The 20,610-nt window shown below is 42.1% G+C and overlaps 1 protein-coding gene and 1 long non-coding RNA gene across 4 annotated transcripts in view; one reads left to right on the top strand and one right to left on the bottom strand.

Annotated features, from left to right (window-relative positions):
- Positions 1 to 855: 855 nt before the first annotated feature.
- LOC138923869 (uncharacterized) lies at positions 856 to 9,755 on the bottom strand. The gene is made up of 4 exons (XR_011438089.1): positions 8,974 to 9,755; positions 5,832 to 5,980; positions 5,575 to 5,702; positions 856 to 5,359 (listed from the first exon to the last, which is right to left on the bottom strand). It is a non-coding gene; the product is annotated as an uncharacterized lncRNA (long non-coding RNA).
- A 207-nt stretch (positions 9,756 to 9,962) lies between these two features.
- LHFPL3 (LHFPL tetraspan subfamily member 3) overlaps positions 9,963 to 20,610 on the top strand; it is a 483,666-nt gene continuing 473,018 nt past the window's right edge. The window contains exon 1 of one of the 3 annotated variants that reach the window (XM_023640148.2): positions 9,963 to 10,640. In XM_023640148.2, coding sequence (XP_023495916.1) covers positions 10,199 to 10,640 — 442 coding nt within the window. In that variant the 5' untranslated portion in view covers positions 9,963 to 10,198. The remainder of the gene's footprint in view (positions 10,641 to 20,610) is intronic. The other 2 variants (XM_001489278.6, XM_003364773.5) reach the window with 2 other exon arrangements.

Genomic DNA, 20,610 nt, shown 5'->3' on the forward strand with positions numbered 1-20,610 from the left:
GAGTTGAAGCCCTACTTCATGCTCTTAGTGAGGATGCTAATGAAATATAAATACTCGTGAAACAGAAACAGCACCAGGTGAAATGCAGAATGATTTAGGCCACTGCTTCTCAACCTGAGATACGCATGACACACTCTTCAGCATTGGAGAGTTCTCTGGGAGAACTTTTAATTTCAGTTTTTATTAGGTGCTAATTTAAAAATTAATATAAGCATTTCAAATAATCTGATACACTTACTGTCTGGTGTGGAAACAGGCTGACAAACAGTTTTAGAACAGAGGAGGCTCCGTATTTGTGATGGCATCGATGCTGAGTGATCCGCCAAGGAGTTTAGTTTTAAACGTGTTGGTAAGCACGTCCAGCTGCACTACATCCTGATGTCAAGATGGGAACCCTCATCCCACAACTACTGTTACACAACTCCTAGTAGTTTCAAAGAGAAACAACAAAAAACCTTTTTTTGCGTGATAATTTACAATTAAAAATCATTTTTATAGGGGTAGGCGTGGTGGCATTGTGGTTAAGTTCAGGCACTCTGCTTCAGCTGCCTGGGGTTCATGGGTTCAGATCCCAGGTGTGGACCTGCACACTGCTCATCAGGCCAGGCTGTGGTGACATCCCATATACAAAAAATAGAGGAAGATTGGCACTAATGTTAGCTCAGGAACAATCTTCCTCAGGCAAAATTAGGAAGATTGGCAACAGATGTTAGCTCAGAGCCAATCTTCTTCACCCAAAAAAAAAAAAATCGTTTTTATAGAATAAGATGTTAATTTCTTATTTAGTGACTATGATACTATCATTTGAAAATGAGATAGTGCATCAGAGTAATGTTGTGAAGTAATACGTAGTAGAAGTGGTCTTTATGTGTAAATTCATTCATTCATTCTTTTGATAGCTGCAATATGCCATGCCCTGTCTTATGCTTTGGGGACACAGCAGTGAATCAGAAAAGTCCCTGGTCCTGTGGAGCCTACATTCTCATGAATGCCGTCTAGGCACCAAGCAAAGCCAAATCACATTATGGTCCAACTGTGCGAAGGAAAGTTGTGCAGTAGTTTGGAGGGAGACATGTGGTGAGAATTGAGTTGCCACAGGGCACACTGCAGTCTAGACATTGCAGCCTCTACAAAACCTGTGCCAGATCAACCACAGCCAAATTCAAGTGAGAGAGGACTTTTTCAGTTGATCTTGACTTTATGTGCATCAACTTGTGGCGTTAGTATAAGTGAATAAATGATACTTAAGAAAAAGATTTTTATTAGGTGGTATCTTTAAATTTCTCAGTTATAATCTGGAAAAGTTAATTTGAGTTTTATTAGTATGGTGGTTTGTCTCATACTTAATTTGTAAATGACTCGGGTTGATAATCACATGAGTAGGTTTTAAAAGAAGTATAAGCACTGGGAGTTTATATTTAATTTCGTAAACAGTTTCATTGAAGTATAATTTACAAGCTATAAAGTTCAACCATTGTAAGTGTGCAGTTCAACGATTTTTTAGTAAATTTCCACAGTTGTGCAACCATCACTGTAACCCAGTTTTAGAACATTTTAATTTCCCCCAAAAGTTCTCCTGTGCGCATTTGAAGTCAGTCTTTGCTCCCACCTCCAACTCCAGGCAGTTACTAATCGATTGTCTCTAGATATTTTCCTTTTCTGGAACTTTCTTAAAAGTGGCATCTTTTGCATCTGGCGTACTTTATTTAGCATAATGCTTTTGAGGTCCATCCATCTTCTAGCATGTATTGGTAGTTTTTTCATGTCTGTGCCTGAATAAATTCTGTTGTATAGATAAAACACATTTCATTTATCCATTACCAGTTCATGGACATTTGGATAGTTTTCTAGCTAGTCTGACAATCTCTGCCTTTTGATTGGAGTGTTTGGTCCATTCATTGTTTTTTAAGTTTTAAATATGTATATGTTTACTTTTACATGTAATTTTTAAAATTAAACTTTTTATTTTAAGATAATTGTAGATTCACATGCAGTTATAAGAAATAATACAGAGAGATTCTTGTGTACCATTTACCCAGTTTCCCCCAGTTGGTAACATTTTACAAAACTATAGTACTATAACACAATTAGGATATTAACATTGATACAGTCAAGATACAGAACATTTCCATCAATACAAGGATGCCCCACCCCAACAGCTGCCTTTTTATAGCTACATCTTCTTCCCTCTGATACCCACTCCTTCCTTAACCCCTAGCAGCTGTTAATCTGTTCTCCATTTCCACAATTTTATCACAACAATGTTATATAAATAGAATTATTTCACTCAGCTTTTTAAACTCAGCATAATTCACTGGAGATTCACCCAGATTATAATATGTATCAATAGTTTTTTCCATTTAAAAAATTACTGAGTGATATTGTTTTGAAGGACACTTTTCCTGGATATAGAATTCTTGGTTTATGGTTTTTTTCCTTTCAGCATTTTGAGTCTGTCATCCTAATGCCACTGGCCTCCACTGTTTTTGATGAGAAGTTAACCATAAATTGTATTGTTGCTCCAGTGTTCCTGTGAATTGGTTTTCTCTTGCTGTTTTCAAGATTTCCTCCTTATCTTCAGCTTCAGCAGCTTCACTACTACATGTCTAGATACAGGTCTCTGTGCTTATCCTCCTTGGGATTGTTGACCTCCTTGGATCTGTAAGGTTTTCCATCAAATATGGAAAGTTTTCAGTCATTATTTCTTCAGATAAACTTTCTGCCCCTTTCTGGGCCTCTCATTACACATTCTTTGGTACACTTGATCTTGTCCCAGAGATGTCTGAAGCCTTTTCTTTCTTTAATCTTTTTTTCTCTGTTCTTTAGATTGCATAATTTCTCTTGATTTATCTTCAAGATCACTGATGCTTTCTTGTATCATATCAAATCTGCAGATACTATTGAATCTATCCAGTGAATTTTCATTTCAGTTATTGTACTATTCAACTCTTTGCTTCTTTTTTGTAGTTTCTATTTCTCCATTGAGATTCTCTATTTGTTGAGTAGTAATTATACTTTTAAGTCTTTAAACGTGGCTTCCTTTCATTTTTAAAACATATTTTAAATAGCTGCTTTGACGCTTTCATCTGCTAAAACCAACATCTGGGTCCACTCAAAGTCAGTTCCTACTGACTAATTTTTCTCTAAGAGTTAGACTGTCCTATTTCTTTGCATGTCTCAATTTTTTGTTGTTGTTGAAAACTAAACATTTTGGATAATAAATTATAGCAACTCTAGATTCTGATTTTTCCCTTCTGAGGGATTTTTTTCAGCAACTTGCCTGGACTTATCTTACAGAGTCTGTCTCCCTCATTGTGTGTGGCTGCTGCTATCTCTGCTCAGGTTTTTTAAAAAAAATATTATTCTCACATCTATCTTTTAGGCTCGTTCCCCAGAAGTTTCTCCTGAGTCTGCATAGCCTAATGGTCAGGCAATGATTTGGGCAGAGGTTGTGCTCAAACACATCAAACTGGTAAAGCTTCCATCCTCCGGCAACGGATTCAGGCATTTCTCAAGTCTTCCTCAGCTTCTACTTTCCACCAAATTCTTTTTTGTCTCCCCTGAATGTTCATATCATTCCTCAGTTGGCCAGGGATGTGTGGAGGGTTCATCTAGCTTTTCTATGGCTCTCTCATCTCCAAGCTATCTCCAGTAAATTCCTCACTAGTCCACTGCTTGCCCCAAGAGGGACCTCAGGCTAGCAGAGCCACGGGTTTTCCACACTCATTTCCTACTGAGCTCGCTAATTTCAGTGGCAATGCTGTTTGACATAGACTTTTGTCCTCCACTCCAAATGAAGTCTTCCTCTTCTGGCAGAAGCTGGTGGTGTCCACTGCCAGCCCTGCCCTGCGGAAGCAGCGTGCTGACTGAGCTGGGGGAGAGTAGGAAGGGAGCCACACCAGGCAAGAAGACCACAGACTCCCACTTCTCTTATCCAAATTCCAGCAGTGCTTCCCGAGTAAACACCTCTCAACTTGTTGTTTGCCTTTCGTCAAACTTCAGAGCCTTAAAATGGTTGTTTTGACAATTTCACTCAGTTTTATAATTGTTTTGGGGGGAGAGGATGCACTGACTTCTTCATGCTGCCATGGCTGAAAGTCTGCTAAATTAAGCTTGATGCTTTTAATATTCACTCTGTACATTTAAGTATCATTACAATCATAAACTTATAAGTCATTACTGTGGGTACACTAGCTTTTTTTGTTTTTTAAAAGGATTCATACTCAAGTTTGGAAAAGACAGTAGGCTTGTGGGAATTCACATGGCAACACATATTTTCTCCATTTTGAAACTAAATGCCATTTTAGATCAAACACACTTTAACAGGCAGAATCATATATCATGCCTTAACATTGTAAAGTGAATAAATTCATTATGAATTTAGCTTCTCATGGGACCTCTTTTCAGTTATTAATTTTTCCATTAAAAAAAGTAGAGGCAGATTCTTCAATAAAAGAAAGAGTGGGATGAAGTATTTATCCAAAATGAAATAGTTCTATAGCCTTTAAGCAAAATCATATATGTGTATATTCTTTCCAGGAAACATGTGAAAAGTAAGTTGGCGTCAAAGTTTTGTCAGAGGATAGAGGTGGTAGATTAGATTAAAATTCTTGATTTTTCCACTCATCTGTTTCCTGTAAGAGGATTTTATATCCTTGGCACACTGACTTTTGACTTCTTCACAGGATGTGTTTTGGCCAAGGGAATATGAGATGATATGCTGCATGCTATATTTGAGCAGAAATTTTGGATACAGTTTTATAACTTGCCTCAGCCTCCTGTACTCCTGTCCTTATGCCAACATCACGTCCCAGAGAAGGGCAGCTCCTTCAACTTGGACCTCCAAATGAGAACACAAGCAGACCTGCAGTCAGGTCCACTGTCTGGAGCAGGACCTTAGCCAACCAGCAACCACCATGTGGTGTGGGTTAGAAGTAAACGGTGGTGGTTATAAGCCACTGAAAGTTTGTGTTGCTTCTGTAGCAAAAGCTGACTAAAACAGGCATGAAAATGTGTCTCTTCAACAAAAGCACTGAATTATCCAGATTGCTATTTTGTGTCACTATAGCAGTCAAAGAAAGCATCTGGATGGGTTTCCTTCACATTTAGAGGGCCGTTTGGGCTTATAAGACTTAAAATATGTGCTCTGTGTCTTGGGGAGATTCTCAAAAAGGCTCAACCTGAGGTCTGAGAAACTCAGGTGATTGTCAAGTAGGAGAGAGAAGCTTTGTGGATAAAGATGTCTTTAGCAGATAATCCAAGCAGTGGTTTCAAATATGGGACCCAAACTGAAGGTTCAAGGACAGATGTTCCAAATGAAGATGCTGATTTTCAATTCAGGTGCACTTTGAATGGGAAACTCCATAAAGCATGTTCAGAATGAAAAACAGACAGTATTAATTTTTTTAAAGATCAGGAAGACCATCTAGTATTAGCCTGAAAGAGAATAGAACCTATACACTGAATTTAAAACTTTAATATAATATCATTCACTCCACTCCACTTTAAAATAATCATACCTCAAGTGACGGTCAAGTTTCTACAGTATTTTATTCAACAGAGGTCATTCCTTACCTTCAGACAGAATTGTTCTGAAATCATCAAGGGCTTAAAAAGGTTAACAGAAAGAGAGAGAGTTCTCCTAGCACAGGCTGTGGAGGTGCTCAGCCTTGCGAGAAAACAACTTGTGCTCTTAGCTGGGTCTGGAAAAGTGAAAAGAACTTATACAAGGGGTGACTTACACAGAATCCATTTCAAAATAGAAGGGAAAGGGAAAGAAGGAGAATGACTGATATTCCTATTTCCCATTTCTCTCTCTCTGTGGAACTCACCTCTCATCGCAAAGTAGCATAGACCAGGGTGCAACACGATGGGAGCCTTGGGACCAATGTGATCTTGATTGGCAGGGGGCATCGAAGCACTCAATCCATCTGATTACCATTGCCAACCTAGTGACTGATTAAGAGGTGTCTCCCGATTTCTGAAAAGCCCCAAAAGAAAACTAAGGGAGTGGAAACCTTTGGTGAGTGAAAAGAGCTTCATTATTAGAATCTTTATATCCTGGAGCGGCACCTGATACTGACATTGGTAATAGCCCTAGAAATTGAGTGAGTAACAGATTTTAGAAATCTCTTTCTCCATTTTCCAAGGTCATAGCAATGACTCACCTGAAAACACTAAGTACCCATTGCCTGAAAAATTCTAACAATTGGATTTCAGAAGAGATTTTCAATTTTAAATAAAATGTCTGCATCGCCAGAGTCTGATATTTCTTGTTAGCTCTCGCCTCTTTTTTTCCCCCCAACTACTGGGTTTTGCCTTTTTTTGCAAATTCATCTTGGATTGGTCTTTGCAGAACAGAACAGAATTTTACTGCACAAAGTCACCTGAGAATTCACCTGACAGCCCATCTCCCTCAACGTAATTCTAGAAATCAGAAAACGGAGCCCCTAGAGCCTCAGGCTCTCACAGTTAGGCAGAGATGGTGCTGCGTCTGGATCCCAAGTCTCCTGCCCTCCGAGGCTTTCAGTGTCCCAAGCCATCACAGATTAGTTTGAGACCAAAATATTTAGTCCTTTAACTCACCCAGATCTTTTTAATAGCGTTACACAGTCCAACTATTCTTCTGTTGTTTTCTCTTTTATAGTCCTACCATTTAGCAAGACACAGTTTGGGAAAAGAGTGGGTCTCACTACTGACCCTTTGTGGCAGTAAGAGAAAAACATTTTTAACAGCAAAGTTTGAGATTTGAATGTTCAGTGTTTCTAAATCCATGCTGTCAATGACACTGACTTCTACTAGTTATTTAGCACATATGAATCACGTTATAGTTTCAAAATACTTTTCTATCAATAGTAACTTCTTCGCACGAATCAGGCTAGTGTTATTATTTTCTCCTCCCTAGAACAGCTTTCCTGGTCCCATCATATTTGATGAATGTAACGAGTTCCCCAGATGTTAACTGTCTGAACTCCTAAAGTCTGCGTGGTGTCAGGCAAAAGCTTTAGATTAACGGTAGGGACAGTCTTACTTCTGGGGTTTACGGTTGCAAAGGGCGAGGTTGGGGATGAGCAACAGAGGGATCTGGGAAGATGCAGAAGGACAATCTGCATTCATTGATAGCAGCTGAAGAGGTGGCAGGTGTTCCAGTTCACCCCTAGTTCCAAGAGTCTTGGGAGACCCTGCTTCATCGGAAATCTGCTGCCATGCCGGGCAGGATAAAGCGGAGGAGTGGGGCCATTGGCAGGGTTCCGTTCATCTCTAACTGACCCCTCACCTCAAGGAGCAACGACTTGAAGTCTCAGGGGGAATCCATAGGAGCACTTTACATGAGCAATATACCAACACCGGTCTGTTCATAGCTGCTGTTGACCGCGAACACCTTGAGTGTGCCCCCAGGCATAGTGATTCTGAGCACGAACCCAGAGGCAATTCCAAACCTGGAATAAGAATAAGGCTTTCCTCGGGCATGACTCAAATAGAAAAGCTCTTTGAATCACAACATTTGAATCTGAGTCACTCGCCAGTCTTGTCTTCGTCCCGTAAAGGCAATTTAAGCACTGAGGTTTAAACTAGGCTTTTTGATTCTCAGCCTTTCTCCTCTCAGCAACCTTCCATCTCCACCACCCCATGGGAACAGTCAGATCTCTTTTAGGCATTGATTTTAAAGAAGGACTGCTTCATACAAGCAGGTTTGGGGGTATTTGAGGGCTGGGGAGAGTCACTAGAAATTGCTGCCAGTTCTGGCTGTAAAGCTATCTCTGCCCCTGGGACACATGGCCTGCCAGATGGCCCCATAAATCCGATTACCTTCCCCTTTCCTCTCCCTCCTTCCATGTTAAAAACTCTTCTGATTTTCTGATTTGCCAGCAACTTCAGGGGCGTGAAGACAAACGCAGCCTAGCAGAAGCTCTGACCCTCCATTGCCACCAAAGCACTGATGACACATCATCACGAATTTTATTTTTAGAGACTTGCAAGTGTTATACTGGGCTAGCTCATATTTAGGTCATCTTCCCCACCTCTCCCAAATCCTGATTTTTTTTAAAAGACCTTCTGAGTGTCTACGACCATACTGGCAAGAGATTCTTAGTCACCTAAACTTACATGTCTCACACTACTGTTTAATTCTGTCTCTTGTTTTCCAAAGACCTGCCTAATGGACCTCGAACTGTAATGCCTGAATTCCATGCCCTATAGGAAAGGCTGAATGTAAGATTCCAACACTCTCCCGTTTAAATTCTTCCCCAGTTTCAGCAACCGCTCCTTCATTATCTTTGTGTGTCCTACATCCCTATTTCCACTCTCTCCCCATACAATCTCAAAACTTCAGGTCATCAGATGAGGGGCATGGTTGGTCTCCATCACTTAGAGTATGACCTCTCTCCCATGTAACAGGTGTTTATGTAGCCGAATACCTTTTGGAGCTGTCCTTCCTTCTCTCCCCATGCTCCCAACAGAACCATTCTCAGCTTCCTGAACCATTCCTGGTAGTTTCATATTCCACCTGGGATCTCAGGTTTTACTGCTCTATAAGAAGGCAGGCAGACTGGGCATAATGGCAAGATGGTGTCAAGGAGCTTACGCAAGTTCTTCCATTAGAATAAAGCATGCAATTAAGTGTAGACTTAGGGTTTGAATTCTAACAGAATTCTCTTCTTTCTGCTCAGACTTTGGCAGTCATATGGTTCAAAATGATTTGTTACCAAAATCTGTTGCTGCTGTTGAGGATCCGGGTTTCATTGCTTTGAGTGGGGGTTACATGTTTCTTTCTATCAGAATCAGAAGGACCCGAAAAAGGAACCAATAGAAATAGAGAAATGGAGTTTGAAAGGCAGGGACTATTAAAACAGCAATAGAAAGACTGGAAAGGGAAAGCAGGAAGCTAAGGAAAGAGCATACAGTGCGGGGGCAAAACAGCACTGCCACATGAAATTGTGAGGAAGTATGTGTAGGTAATTAAGAGGAAATTACCCTGAAAACAACTCTGGTCAGCTGAAGCTGTGGGTTGTGGGGGAGGGGAAACACCTGGACGATGAAAGCAGTCCTCTGCTGTGGTCTCCGCTGTCTCCATTGGCACCCAGCACAGTGCCTGAACACAGAGCAGCTGCCAGTGAAAATCTCTGTAAGAAGTGTAACACTAGCCAAACTATCCCCTGTCTTCAGACGAACTATACGTTTCTGTGATACAGTCACTTGCACGCCCCCCAGGACCCATCTATGGCAGGATTTGTGGGGAAAATGCTCTGACTTTAAGAAAAGCATAGGGCAATGACTGGCTACAGTTCATCTGGCTGCATAAATGGGCAAACGGGAAGAGGCGACAAGCTCAGTGAGCAGATGAGAGACCACCCTTAACGTGTGTCTTCTACGTTACTGTCGGCCGAGCTCCTGCCCAACTTCTCCCGCCCCCACCTCACGGACACGAGGCACCCCAACAGCTCGCCAGGGGCAGTTTTGCGGCGGTAATAGGGAAGTCTCCGGGGGGGCACCACGTCTCCTCTCCCTTGGCGTCTCCTGCCTGCACCTGCCGCGCTGCCCTTCGCGCCACTGCAAAGATGCAGAGGTCGAAGCACGTTGCTGTGCGGCGCTGAGATGCTCGCAGGCTCACCCTCCCGCACCCGGCCCCCAACGCCAACCAGGATCCCGGGATCGCCTCTAGGATCCCTGGGGGTGCTCCTGCCCCCTCCTTAGATTCCCCCTCCCCAGCTCCAGGCCCGCTGCTCCGTCCGGCCCACGCCCACCACTGGCGCCGAGTCCAGGGTCGCCGCGGTTCTCGGCGCCCCGGGGCAGCTGGGGGGCGGGGCGGGGGGGCAGGGGCCGGAAGGCGGGAAGCGCAGCGGGGGGCGCCCGAGCTCGCGCGCCACGCTGCCCCGCGCGGGCTTTGGCGCCTTCAGCTGCAGCAGCTGCAGCGGCGGCGGCGGCGGGAAGAGGGGTGGAGGGTGTTGAGGAGGGTTGGAGCCCGGGCCAGGAGGGAGGGGGGCCAGGAGGCTGTGCCAGGCGAGCCGGAGGGGTGCTCGGCGCTCCCCCGCCCTCCTTCCGGGAGCGAGGATGCAGACTCCGAAACTGGCGCTGCTGGGCTGAGGCGGAGGCAAGGGAGTTGCAGCGCGCGCGGCTCGGTGAGTGTGTCTCCTGAGCGCGGAGAGGCGGGGGGAGGCGGAGGACCAGGAGGAGGAGGAGGAGGAGGAGGAGGGGGAGAATGCCCGGAGCCGCCGCTGCTGCCGCCGCCGCCGCCGCGATGCTCCCGGCTCAGGAGGCTGCCAAGCTGTACCACACCAACTATGTGCGGAACTCGCGGGCCATCGGCGTGCTCTGGGCCATCTTCACCATCTGCTTTGCCATCGTCAACGTGGTGTGCTTCATCCAGCCCTACTGGATCGGCGACGGCGTGGACACCCCGCAAGCCGGCTATTTCGGGCTCTTCCACTACTGCATCGGCAACGGCTTCTCCCGGGAGCTGACCTGCAGGGGCAGCTTCACGGACTTCTCCACGCTGCCCTCGGGCGCCTTCAAAGCCGCTTCCTTCTTCATCGGCCTCTCCATGATGCTCATCATCGCCTGCATCGTTTGCTTTACCCTCTTCTTCTTCTGCAACACCGCTACCGTGTACAAGATCTGTGCCTGGATGCAGCTCACCTCCGGTGAGTGCGCGCTCACCTCCGCGGGGGCGAGGGCACCCCGGGGCGCTGGAGCCCGGGCTGGGCGGGAGTGGGAGGGACGGGGGCTGTGCGCGCCGCCGGCTGCCGAGCAACTTAATCCGCTCGGACGTAGCGGGGTGGGGTGCGGGAGCCCAGGGAGGCCGGAACCCCCGGGGTTCCCCAGAGCCGGCACGAGCGCCTTGTCCTGGCCTTTCGAGACCCCACCAAGTGCGGGGGGCGCCACCCAAAGGGGACGCGCCGGAGGCAGGGCGGTTGCTGGGCCGAGTCCGCTCAGAACTAAAGATGGGGCGAAGAAGCGGCCGCTTAGGGCGCGTGCTGAGGGACTGACACAGCGAGGCGAAAAGCGGATTTGAGAGGTTGTAGTGGAAGGAGAGTCAGCCTGCTCTGTCCCTCTCTGGGACTGTTTCTGTCGTTGCTTCGTGAGGGTGGTTGGGGGGTGGGCGCACCTGGCGCGAAATTGTTTCTCTGTGTCCCAGGCAGTTATAAAAATTTTATCATCTATCTGGAAATGAAAAAAAATCCTAATTCTGTTTTAAGTTTCACCCTTTAGAGAAAAATAGAGCTTAGAATGTTCCTTAGCAATTCCCCAATGTCAAGTCTTCAGTTTGCCTCCTTGTCAGAACAAAGATGCTTCCATTCCATCTTTAAACAGAGAGAGGTCTTGAGGGAATCAGGATTTCTCAAGATCTAATTTTGGGGAAGAGGCTTTAGGGAGATGGGCAGAGAGGAAAACCTGTTTCACTGGCATCTCTGATCTCTCCTTGCCTGTGGATGATAGATTGTTGCTAGCTGGAGAATATGAAAGTACTTTTTCTGAGCATCAAAGTTACTTTCAACCCAGAAGGGATGGGGGTGCATTTCGCCGTGGTTTTGCCGAGTCCTGAAACAAAGCTGACTCCCTTCTCCACCTCCCTTGATGCTGGTTCCCTCTCTGCCAGCCACCTCGATGTCCTGCCTTCTAAAGGCAGACTCCATCCTCGGACACTTGACACCCTCCTGCGCCAACATTGTTGGGCCCCTTTTGATTTTATGGATGATCTGGTTGTGGAGGAATATAGGCAGCCAAATTTTCTCATTTGCATTTTGTTTTATTTTATTGTTCTTGTTCTTTAAAGATGTTACTGTCCAGATTTTGTAGCTGTTTCTATGCCTGGGGAGGTTTTCTGGGGAGCAAGGATTTGATCCCAGAGTTTACCAGTGTTGTAGGATGATTAAGTCACTCAAAGTGCTTAAAAGCATTAAAGTTCATGATCCTATACTGCTGGTTTGGTAGAAGAGAAGCTTGTGGGACGCTAAGCTTGTATGAAAGTATTCACTTTGTATTCAGTGTGTCTTGGCTGATTTTGATCTGTCATGTACTGTGAACAAGAAACGCGCATCCTAGAGACCCATACTCGCTCACACATACCATTATTCTCCTGAAATGTGTTTTCTATTTTTCCTTCTATCCTTTCACCTCCAATTTCTTGAAGCCCACCGCCCTCTGACTCTATATTTTTATGTATAATGTTAAGTTTTATGGCTATTTCAAGAGCAGACTAACTGAGGTTTTAAATGTTTGTATATTGTTCTTGATGCTTAGCTATGGTTTGACTTGGAAGACTACAGCACATGGAGGATGCAGAGGTTTTAGAAAAAGAATTGACCTTGCACAGCTAATTTTAATTTTTCTGAGTTAAATGACCTATTTAGACTGGTGATTCAAATTAGATTGTTTTGTAAAGGTCTGAAAGTAATTTGTAGGTGATTTCTCAGCAATGTATTCCTAAATATTTTATTTTTATGAGGTTTCGGGCTCCAAATGCAAGTTTTTGTTTGTTTGTTTGACTTCTAAAGGAAGGAAAGAAAACTACCTTTGGGGGAAAATTACCAGCTTTGAAGTTAATGCAAACTGCAATTATTACAATGTCTTTTTCTTTCCTCCTCCTGGAATAGAGCACACAAAAATCATTTATTCTGGTGAAATATGTTGTCATGTTTTCATAAGTTTGACATAAATATGCTATTCTGTTTCCCATATGTCAGTGTAAAATGTGATGATAGCCTTAATATAAGGACATTCACTTTATTTTTGGAGAAGCCAAGATCCTTAAGTTCTAGGCATACTTTTTAAAACCTTTATTTGCAATTTATCTGGTATTTCATTTGTAGGTGGACCAGAGAAGGATATAATTTTATTTATTACTGAAGTATATTAATTAAATAAGGTGGATTATGACAACAGGGCAGTTAAGAATCAAAGTCAATTCACAGATTTTTAAGGAATGGGACATAGAAGATATTTTTGAGGAATGTCACGTGTATTGTGGTTTTCAGGGGTTTTGTTTTCAAAGTCTCATGACACTAGCAAAAAATTTAACATAATGTATTGTAAGTTACTTTCAAAGTTTGGTTTCTAACCTTTAGACTGTTCCTCTTTAATGTTAAGGAAGGTTCTCGTAATTTAACTGTGCCTAGGCTAATCTTGAGTGGAATTTGCTGACTATGAAAGAAGAGACTTAATGTACTATTTGCTTATTAGAGGCTGTTTAACTCTCATTGGTTGTCAAATGAGTATCTTGTGTGTTTAGTTATCTAAGCATTTAAATATAGTAACGTCATAAAGTAGAGCTAGGTAGGATACAAAATTCCTTATGAAACGATACAATAAGATGATGAAGCAGCGGACTTTCTTGTGGCGATACAACATCATGAATTATTCTTTTTATGATTCTGAACAATGAACTAGAAAAAGTGCTTAATTTATTAGACCTGAAAATGACGTTGCTCTTCTATCTAGATGTGTGAAGCGCATATAGTTAATGGGGCTGTTAGGAACACCTTACCCTCGCCCTCTCGCTCTCCCCTCTGAATCCTTGTTAACCTCAGTAGTGAGACTACAGAATTAGGAGCTAATGTCACACTGCTTCTGGATATAATCCTATACTTGTTTACCATGCTAAACTAAAGACTGAAGACATAAAAATAATGTGTAAAATAAATAATAACAATCAGACATGCAAAATTTCCCAAATCTACAGAGAGACAACTTCTTGAGAAGAAAAGAGAGACTTTTCTTCTTTCTGAATGATTTCTCTAACATTAAAAAGAAACAGGTAGATCTGTAATTGGTCAAGCAGAGTAATAAAGTCCAGATTTTTTTTTTAATCAGGATGGAAAGAGAATTTTGTTGCTGTGGGAAGCTGATTCTCTGCTTTCATCTTCTTGTTCTGTAAATCAGTATTTCAGTCAGTTTCCAAGTCTGTTAATAACCAAGTCTCATAAAGGTGTGTGTTTGTTTGTTTTACTGACTGTAAGCTGTATCTTGAATTGTTTTCAGAAACCCAAGTGTTAACCATCATAGGCCAAAGAAATCTTTTCTTTTTTTTAATAAGCTAAAGCATTACGGCAGAATTTAAGATTTTTTAGACTTCCCCACCATGGACTTCTTGGTCAGAGGCAGCGGATGAGGAGGTATTCACTTTCATGTGTGAAGATGGGGCACCAGATCCAGGTTGAATTTCGTTATTTAGAAGGCGTAAAGAATAGGAGAAGGGGCTTGTATTCAGATCCCTTGTCTCTGGTCATTCTGAGTGTACCAACAAGAAGGGCCACCAGGATGGCAGGACTCTATGGCAAGGGTTAAGGGCTGAATTGCTTAGTCACTTTCCCCAGCTTCCCAGCCTTGGCTTTCCCCAGCTCTTTTTAGCCAACCCACTTTCATAAATTTTCTAACTTTGTCATTTAAGTGAGATGAGAATCGTCAGAGGTCATCACTGCGCTCTTAGCCTGCAAGAAGTGCCTTCGCCGTGTTATACCATCCCGTCTCGTGGCGCCTTGCTCTTTTCTTACGTATCTTATTGGCATTTGAGATTGCAAATGTGTTTGTTTAATGTCTGTCTTCTCCAGTACTTTGAAAGTTCCATCAAGTCACATCCGTTTTTCTTCATATAGTATAGAGGTCAAGATCATGGACACTGGAGTAAAAAGATGCGGGTTTGAACCCTGGCTCTGACACATACTCATTCCATGACCTGGAGCATTAATCTCTCTGTACTTCAGTTGCTTATCTGCAAAGTGGGCGTATCATTGTGTGTACCTTAGGAGATTGGTACAAGGATTAAATGAGCTAATGTATAGACTGAGAACAGTGCCTGGGGCATAGTAAGCAAGCACTATATGAGTATTAGTTATGGTCACTGTTCTCATGTTATTATTATTGCTGTCTTCTGGCACGTAGTAGCATGTATATGTCTGGCACATAGTAGGTATTCAATAAATTTTTGTTGAGTTAATGAATAAAAATATGAATGATTAAGGGAGTAAAGAATGAAAGGAGAAAGAAGTGATTTAAAATTTCCCACCTGCCATGTTGAGAAGTCAATACCATATAGTTTGAAAGCCATGGTGCTCATGTTTCTCGTTGGTTTGTGGCATCAGCAGTAATCACACTAAAGGCACTTTCCCAGAATTCTTTGATGGCGGTGGTTGTGACTTGACAGCCTGATTCGTGATGAGCTTATTCCCAAATGGAGGCTTTTTCTGATGCCGAAGTAATGATTTTTATTACAACACTGGGATATAATCAATTACATCTTAGGATTCAGCAGATTTTCCCTTACCGCTTAGTTTTTCATGAAAAAGCATCACATTATTCAAAATTTTACATAAGACTCAAAAGATCAGGCTTGCTTTCAGAAGAGCCGGGACCACGTTCTGGGGTGGATTCCTCACAGGCCTTCTGGAGCAATCTGGACGAAGGGGATGTGTCTTCCAGGCTTGCCTGTCATCTTTCTGGGCATCAGTGCCCATGAGCTCTTCTTGGACCCTCCAGGCCTGTTCAGATAGGTGGCCCTGCGTGTGCACAGCTCCGAAGAGAGGACAGGGCTGGGGTTTACTCAGGTGCAGACTCGGTGTTCAAGACACCACCAGTTCTCACCATTTGGCTGATGCCGAGCACATGGGAAAGTGAGATCTTGCTCCAAGAGCTGCTAATCCATCTTGAGCTCACAGTTTTGGAATGACCCTAAGGAGGGGTTTTTCCCCTGCCAGAGCATTTCAAACACTTCCCCACATGCAGAGGGAAGAATGTGTACCCCCAAAGAGGGCAGTTTGCAGTTTCTAACAACATATTCTACTTGAAGAATTTTCTTTTTACCAAGCCAAACTTACAAGAAAGTGATTTGGAATGAGAATTTAGAAACATTTTTTTTTTTTTGCTTTTATGTAGTGTGACAAGGAATATGACAATTGAAGAGATGTTGGAAAATATATTAATATGAATGTCAAAACAATTTTTATAACAGTGAGATTTTAAGTGAACATCTGTGAAAAATAACAGGCCTCGTATAACCCGTACGGTATATCATTAGGTGGTTTTTTTTCCCCTGATGCAAGGAAGAACATTTAACAGCTTTTTTCTATTGTAAAAATATTATCAAGGTGCTTACATACTTCTATAAATAATAAACAAACAAATAAATACCTAACCAGAATGTGGCATCAGATGCTTAACATGAAAACAATTATTTAGTGATTGGTGCTTATGTTTGATATGATGCTATGATCCAGTAAAGACAGTCCAGATGGGCAGGCCAGTATATTAAATTTCATGTGCATACCTAGGAAATCTTTCAAAGTTAGCAAAATTGAAAAAATTGAAAAGAAACAGCAGAGCATATAGCTCTAGTTGTGGTATGGCTCAGTGCACTTCTGTGTGTGGTGGGAGCAGATAAACTGAGGGGACAGGAGGAGAGAGAATTTCCGATCACACTGGCATGAAGCAAAAGGAGAATTCCAATTTGGGAGCTTAATAGTGTGATAACTGGAAGGGTTTTAAAGTGTAATTTCCATAACATATTTGAACTTTGGGGGTCAGCACGAGCTTTAATTAATGTGATTTTTCCTTATAATGAGTCAATTGGAATTTTTATTTGATAGGAGGAAAGACCAAGGAGCTGACCTTTATTCTTAATAATAACAAGAATAATAAGAAAATGTTAATAATGACAGAAAGCAAGAGGCTGGTTCATATAGCAAATAATAGGTAAGTTATTTGATGTCTTAAACAGTAAGCTGTTATGAAAAGTCTTTGGGGCATTTCAAAAATCAAGAAATAAACAGGGGGCCGGCTCCGTGGCGGAGTGGTTAAGTTCGCGCTCTCCGCTGCAGCGGCCCAGGGTTCGGATCCTGAGAGCGGACATGGCACCGTTTGTCAGGCCACGTTGAGGCGGCGTCCCACATCCCACAACTAGAAGGATGTGCAACTAAGATATACAACTGTGTACAGGGAGGGTTTGGGGAGATAAAAGCAGAAAAAAGAAAAAAAAAAAAGATTGGCAACAGTTGTTAGCCCAGGTGCCAATCTTTGAAAAAAAAAAAAAAAGAAAGAAACAAATACAACCTCTCCCAAAATCCTAAATGTTCGCGTAATTAATATCATGCAGCTCTCAAATTATGACTACGATTCTATAATGCTCCTACTGCACAGGGTCATGGTACCATTCATAGTTTAAATTGTCCTAACGGTAATCTTGAGCACATTTCTCATCTCTTCTGCTAAAATAAAACAGAAAAATGAGTGGCTTGCAGGAGGAAGATAAATAACTTTTTGACCAATATAGACATGAACCAGGTCTAGCTACTATTGTGCGGAATGAAAGAAGAAAGCAAACCTTTCTAGAGTGGCTGGAATGGAATTGCCAAAATGGGTCTGGCATACCCAGAGTCTGACGGCTTTACAAGACTAATGGAACCAGGTCTGCAGTGGGGTGGGGACAGTCTGTGTGTGCCTAATAAGAGAAAAGGTCCTAAAGGATAGGTGAGTGAAGTCAGTCTAATTGCATGAAATTTGGGATTATGACTTATCAATGAAAGGGCTAGTGGAAGAGTAGTGAAAGATAGTGAAACGAGTGACAAATAGTTGTAAATCAGAAAAGAGACCTTAGCTCAGAAGCAGACATGCAGAACTTAACTAATTAAGAGAGTTCTACACATTCTTTGCCCTATTGGAAGACAGCGGCAGACAGGAGTTTGGAGGGAACTCAATTTTAGCTTTAGTACAGAATGCATCATAGGCCCATTTACTTATGTGTCTGGAGAACTCCTTGAGGAAATAGTCTGGGGGCCGGGGGGCTCCTCACAGGCCCTTTTTGGTTTCAGTGAAGATCAAGACTGAGGTTGCAAAAATCAAAATGGGAAACGTGTATCACCATTGACGGAAGGCTCAGTATTTGAAAAACAGGCAAATAGATCCAGCTGTGAAGAATGATAGGGACATAGGAGAGTGACACCAAAATTAAATGAAGTATGAATGGAAAAGACATGAAGAAATTCAAGGTTGAAAAGCCTGTGGAATTTGAGAACAACAAAAGCGTGTTGAATTTGATGTCGTCAGCGGCTTAAAAATGCGTTGGCATGGGACAAGCAGAGAGCTGGGATATGCATTAGAGTGCAAGGTCGTGTGCAAATCCCAATTACCAAGAAAGAAAAATTATGGCTCTGCCCCCCACCCCCCATCCCACAGGGAGTCATAATAGATTCTAAGATCAAGCTATTCAAAGAGAGAGAGAATCGAACTTCTTGTATGGTAGATGGAAATATGGAGAAGAATTAAAATAAGCCAACCTAAGAAAGAAAAGGTCATTGTAAAATTTGGTAAATAGCATTCCTATAGTTTCTCTTTGAATCTAGTTACAGGTTGTGAAGCTAAGCTGATTCCTATAATGCTTTTAATGGGGTAAGGAAGCTCACAGTGAGCATTTAGGGTAAATATATTTACAGAGCATTTTAAGGAGACGTATAGTTAGAAGCTAGATTAATTGAATTTATGTAAGATTCAGATGATCAATAACCAGCAATATTGTGGGTCTGTGTAATGCCAAACGTTAGTTAACTGTATATCCGCACTTTAACCAGTTTACTGGACCAGGAATAGTACTGACTAGTTGGCATTTTCTAAAAACTTTCATAGAGAATGGAATACAGCACTGCTGTGTTTTACAAATTATGGTTGGTGACCATGATAGGCCATGATATCAATTTATTAGAGAATGATCAGCATTAAAACTTGGATTAAAACATTAGAAAATATGAATGCAATGCAGATAGTAAGGGTTTTATGAAACTTTGATTTCCTAAAATATTATATATGTATGTGTGGACTAGATTGCAATGTATAATGTATTACTTACTGTGGGCTATAGTTCAAAATATTTGAAAGACACCATTCCAGAGAAAAGATGATGTAATAGGAATTTAGAAAAATAATGGTCTCTTCTTTGGAAAATTGTGAAAGGTTTGCACCAATGCATGGGTAATTTTGTATTAGAGGGTAGATTAGGTAAAATATACTTAACCTGAGCAATTTGAGACATTTTTCTTTGCTTTTCTTCTCTCCCTTCCATTAGTGACTTTTATTGCTAATATACCCCAGTTAGATTGTGGGTTGGTTGAAAATATGAATTATTTTTCCAGGTGTGATTAAATTGGCCATTCATGCTACAAAAAATGACATTGTCCACTTCTGAGCAACAGTCTGTCTAGGCAAACCCTTAAACAAGTGTGCTTAACCCAGTGCCAAATGGATATAAGCTCACAGGCTTTTAGAAGTTGGAGGGATATTAAAAAATATTCACATCTCCTCATTTTCTAGATAAAGAAATAACGATGGTGAATACTAACTAATGAGCAACTACTATTTGCAAAAACCTTTAGTTTAGTATATTTAACCTGCACAACAATCCCACGAGGTTAGCATTATTATACCCATTTTTCAGTTGAAGAAACTGGGGCTTAAAAAATTATTCATGGTCATAGAGCCAGTAAGCGGTTTGAGCCAAAGTCAGACTCTGCTCCTGCCCTACAGAATATTGCCTCTGAGTCTGAGACAAATTGAGAGTCTTGCCCCAATTACCCCTTGGTGGGGTTGAGACTAACACGTCTGATTCTCAGCGCAACGCTAGTTCTACCCCTTTTTTTGCCTCCCAACTCAATGTGCGTTTGTTTAGTATAAGTCTTCAGTGTGTGTTTTCACGATTCTGTATCAACACGAAGGGAAGGAGCTGGTATTTACAGGGAAAATAGTTATCTACGTGTTTTCCAGACTTCCCTCTTCAAGCATGCGTAGGTGTGACTCCTCATCCCATCCTTTTCATGTCCCTAACCTGGAGCCTGGCTGGTTCTTTGCCCATGATGTCCTCTTGATCTCATTGCTATTATTCTTAGACTGTGAATTCCAAAAGGACAAGGGTAGATGTTAGCATTACTGACTCTGTGCCATCCGCTCCGGCAATGCATCAAATGCAGAAGCGTTCTTCATAGATTTGCTCACTGATGGTGGTGAAGGTGGTGGTGGTGGACAGGATCGCCAAGTCACAGACAAGTTCCCGAGAGGGTAATAATAGACTTGAGCATCTTCTGGAGGCATCAGAATGAGGAAGGAGAACTTTGTGGATGTTGGAAGATTTGCATCTGGGCCACTTATTGGCTGGATGACTTTGGTCAAGTCATCTAACTACTGTTGACTTTTCATGTTCTTGATGTTATTTTTCTAAGGTTTATATAATTGTATTCCAGATACATAAAAAGAGATGGCAAGTTATGGACGTTGAAAATATGTCGTCTGCTCACTAAGTGTTGCTCTGCGTTTTCCAGCAAAGAAAATGTTAGGCAAACCAGGGCGAAATTAAAGAAGAAAGCAAATAGGGAAGAATCCTAGACAGATAGGCATCCAGAGTTAGATTTCCTCAATCTAGTGAGACTAAATAAAAATACTTCTCTACTGTGGTTTTAGGATTATGAAATAAATGCGTTTAAAACACTTAAAACTGGACCTAACAGACGGTAAGCACTCAATAAATGTTAGCTATAATTACTGTGTTGTTGAGAGCAGGACTGGAGGAGGGGTTCAGAAAATTTCGTAGACAGAAAAATTAAACTCGCAATATACAACTTAAAGGAGGATAATTTTGTT

This window comes from Equus caballus, chromosome 4 (genome assembly GCF_041296265.1).
Source record: "Equus caballus isolate H_3958 breed thoroughbred chromosome 4, TB-T2T, whole genome shotgun sequence".
In the NCBI taxonomy this organism is placed as follows: domain Eukaryota; kingdom Metazoa; phylum Chordata; class Mammalia; order Perissodactyla; family Equidae; genus Equus; species Equus caballus.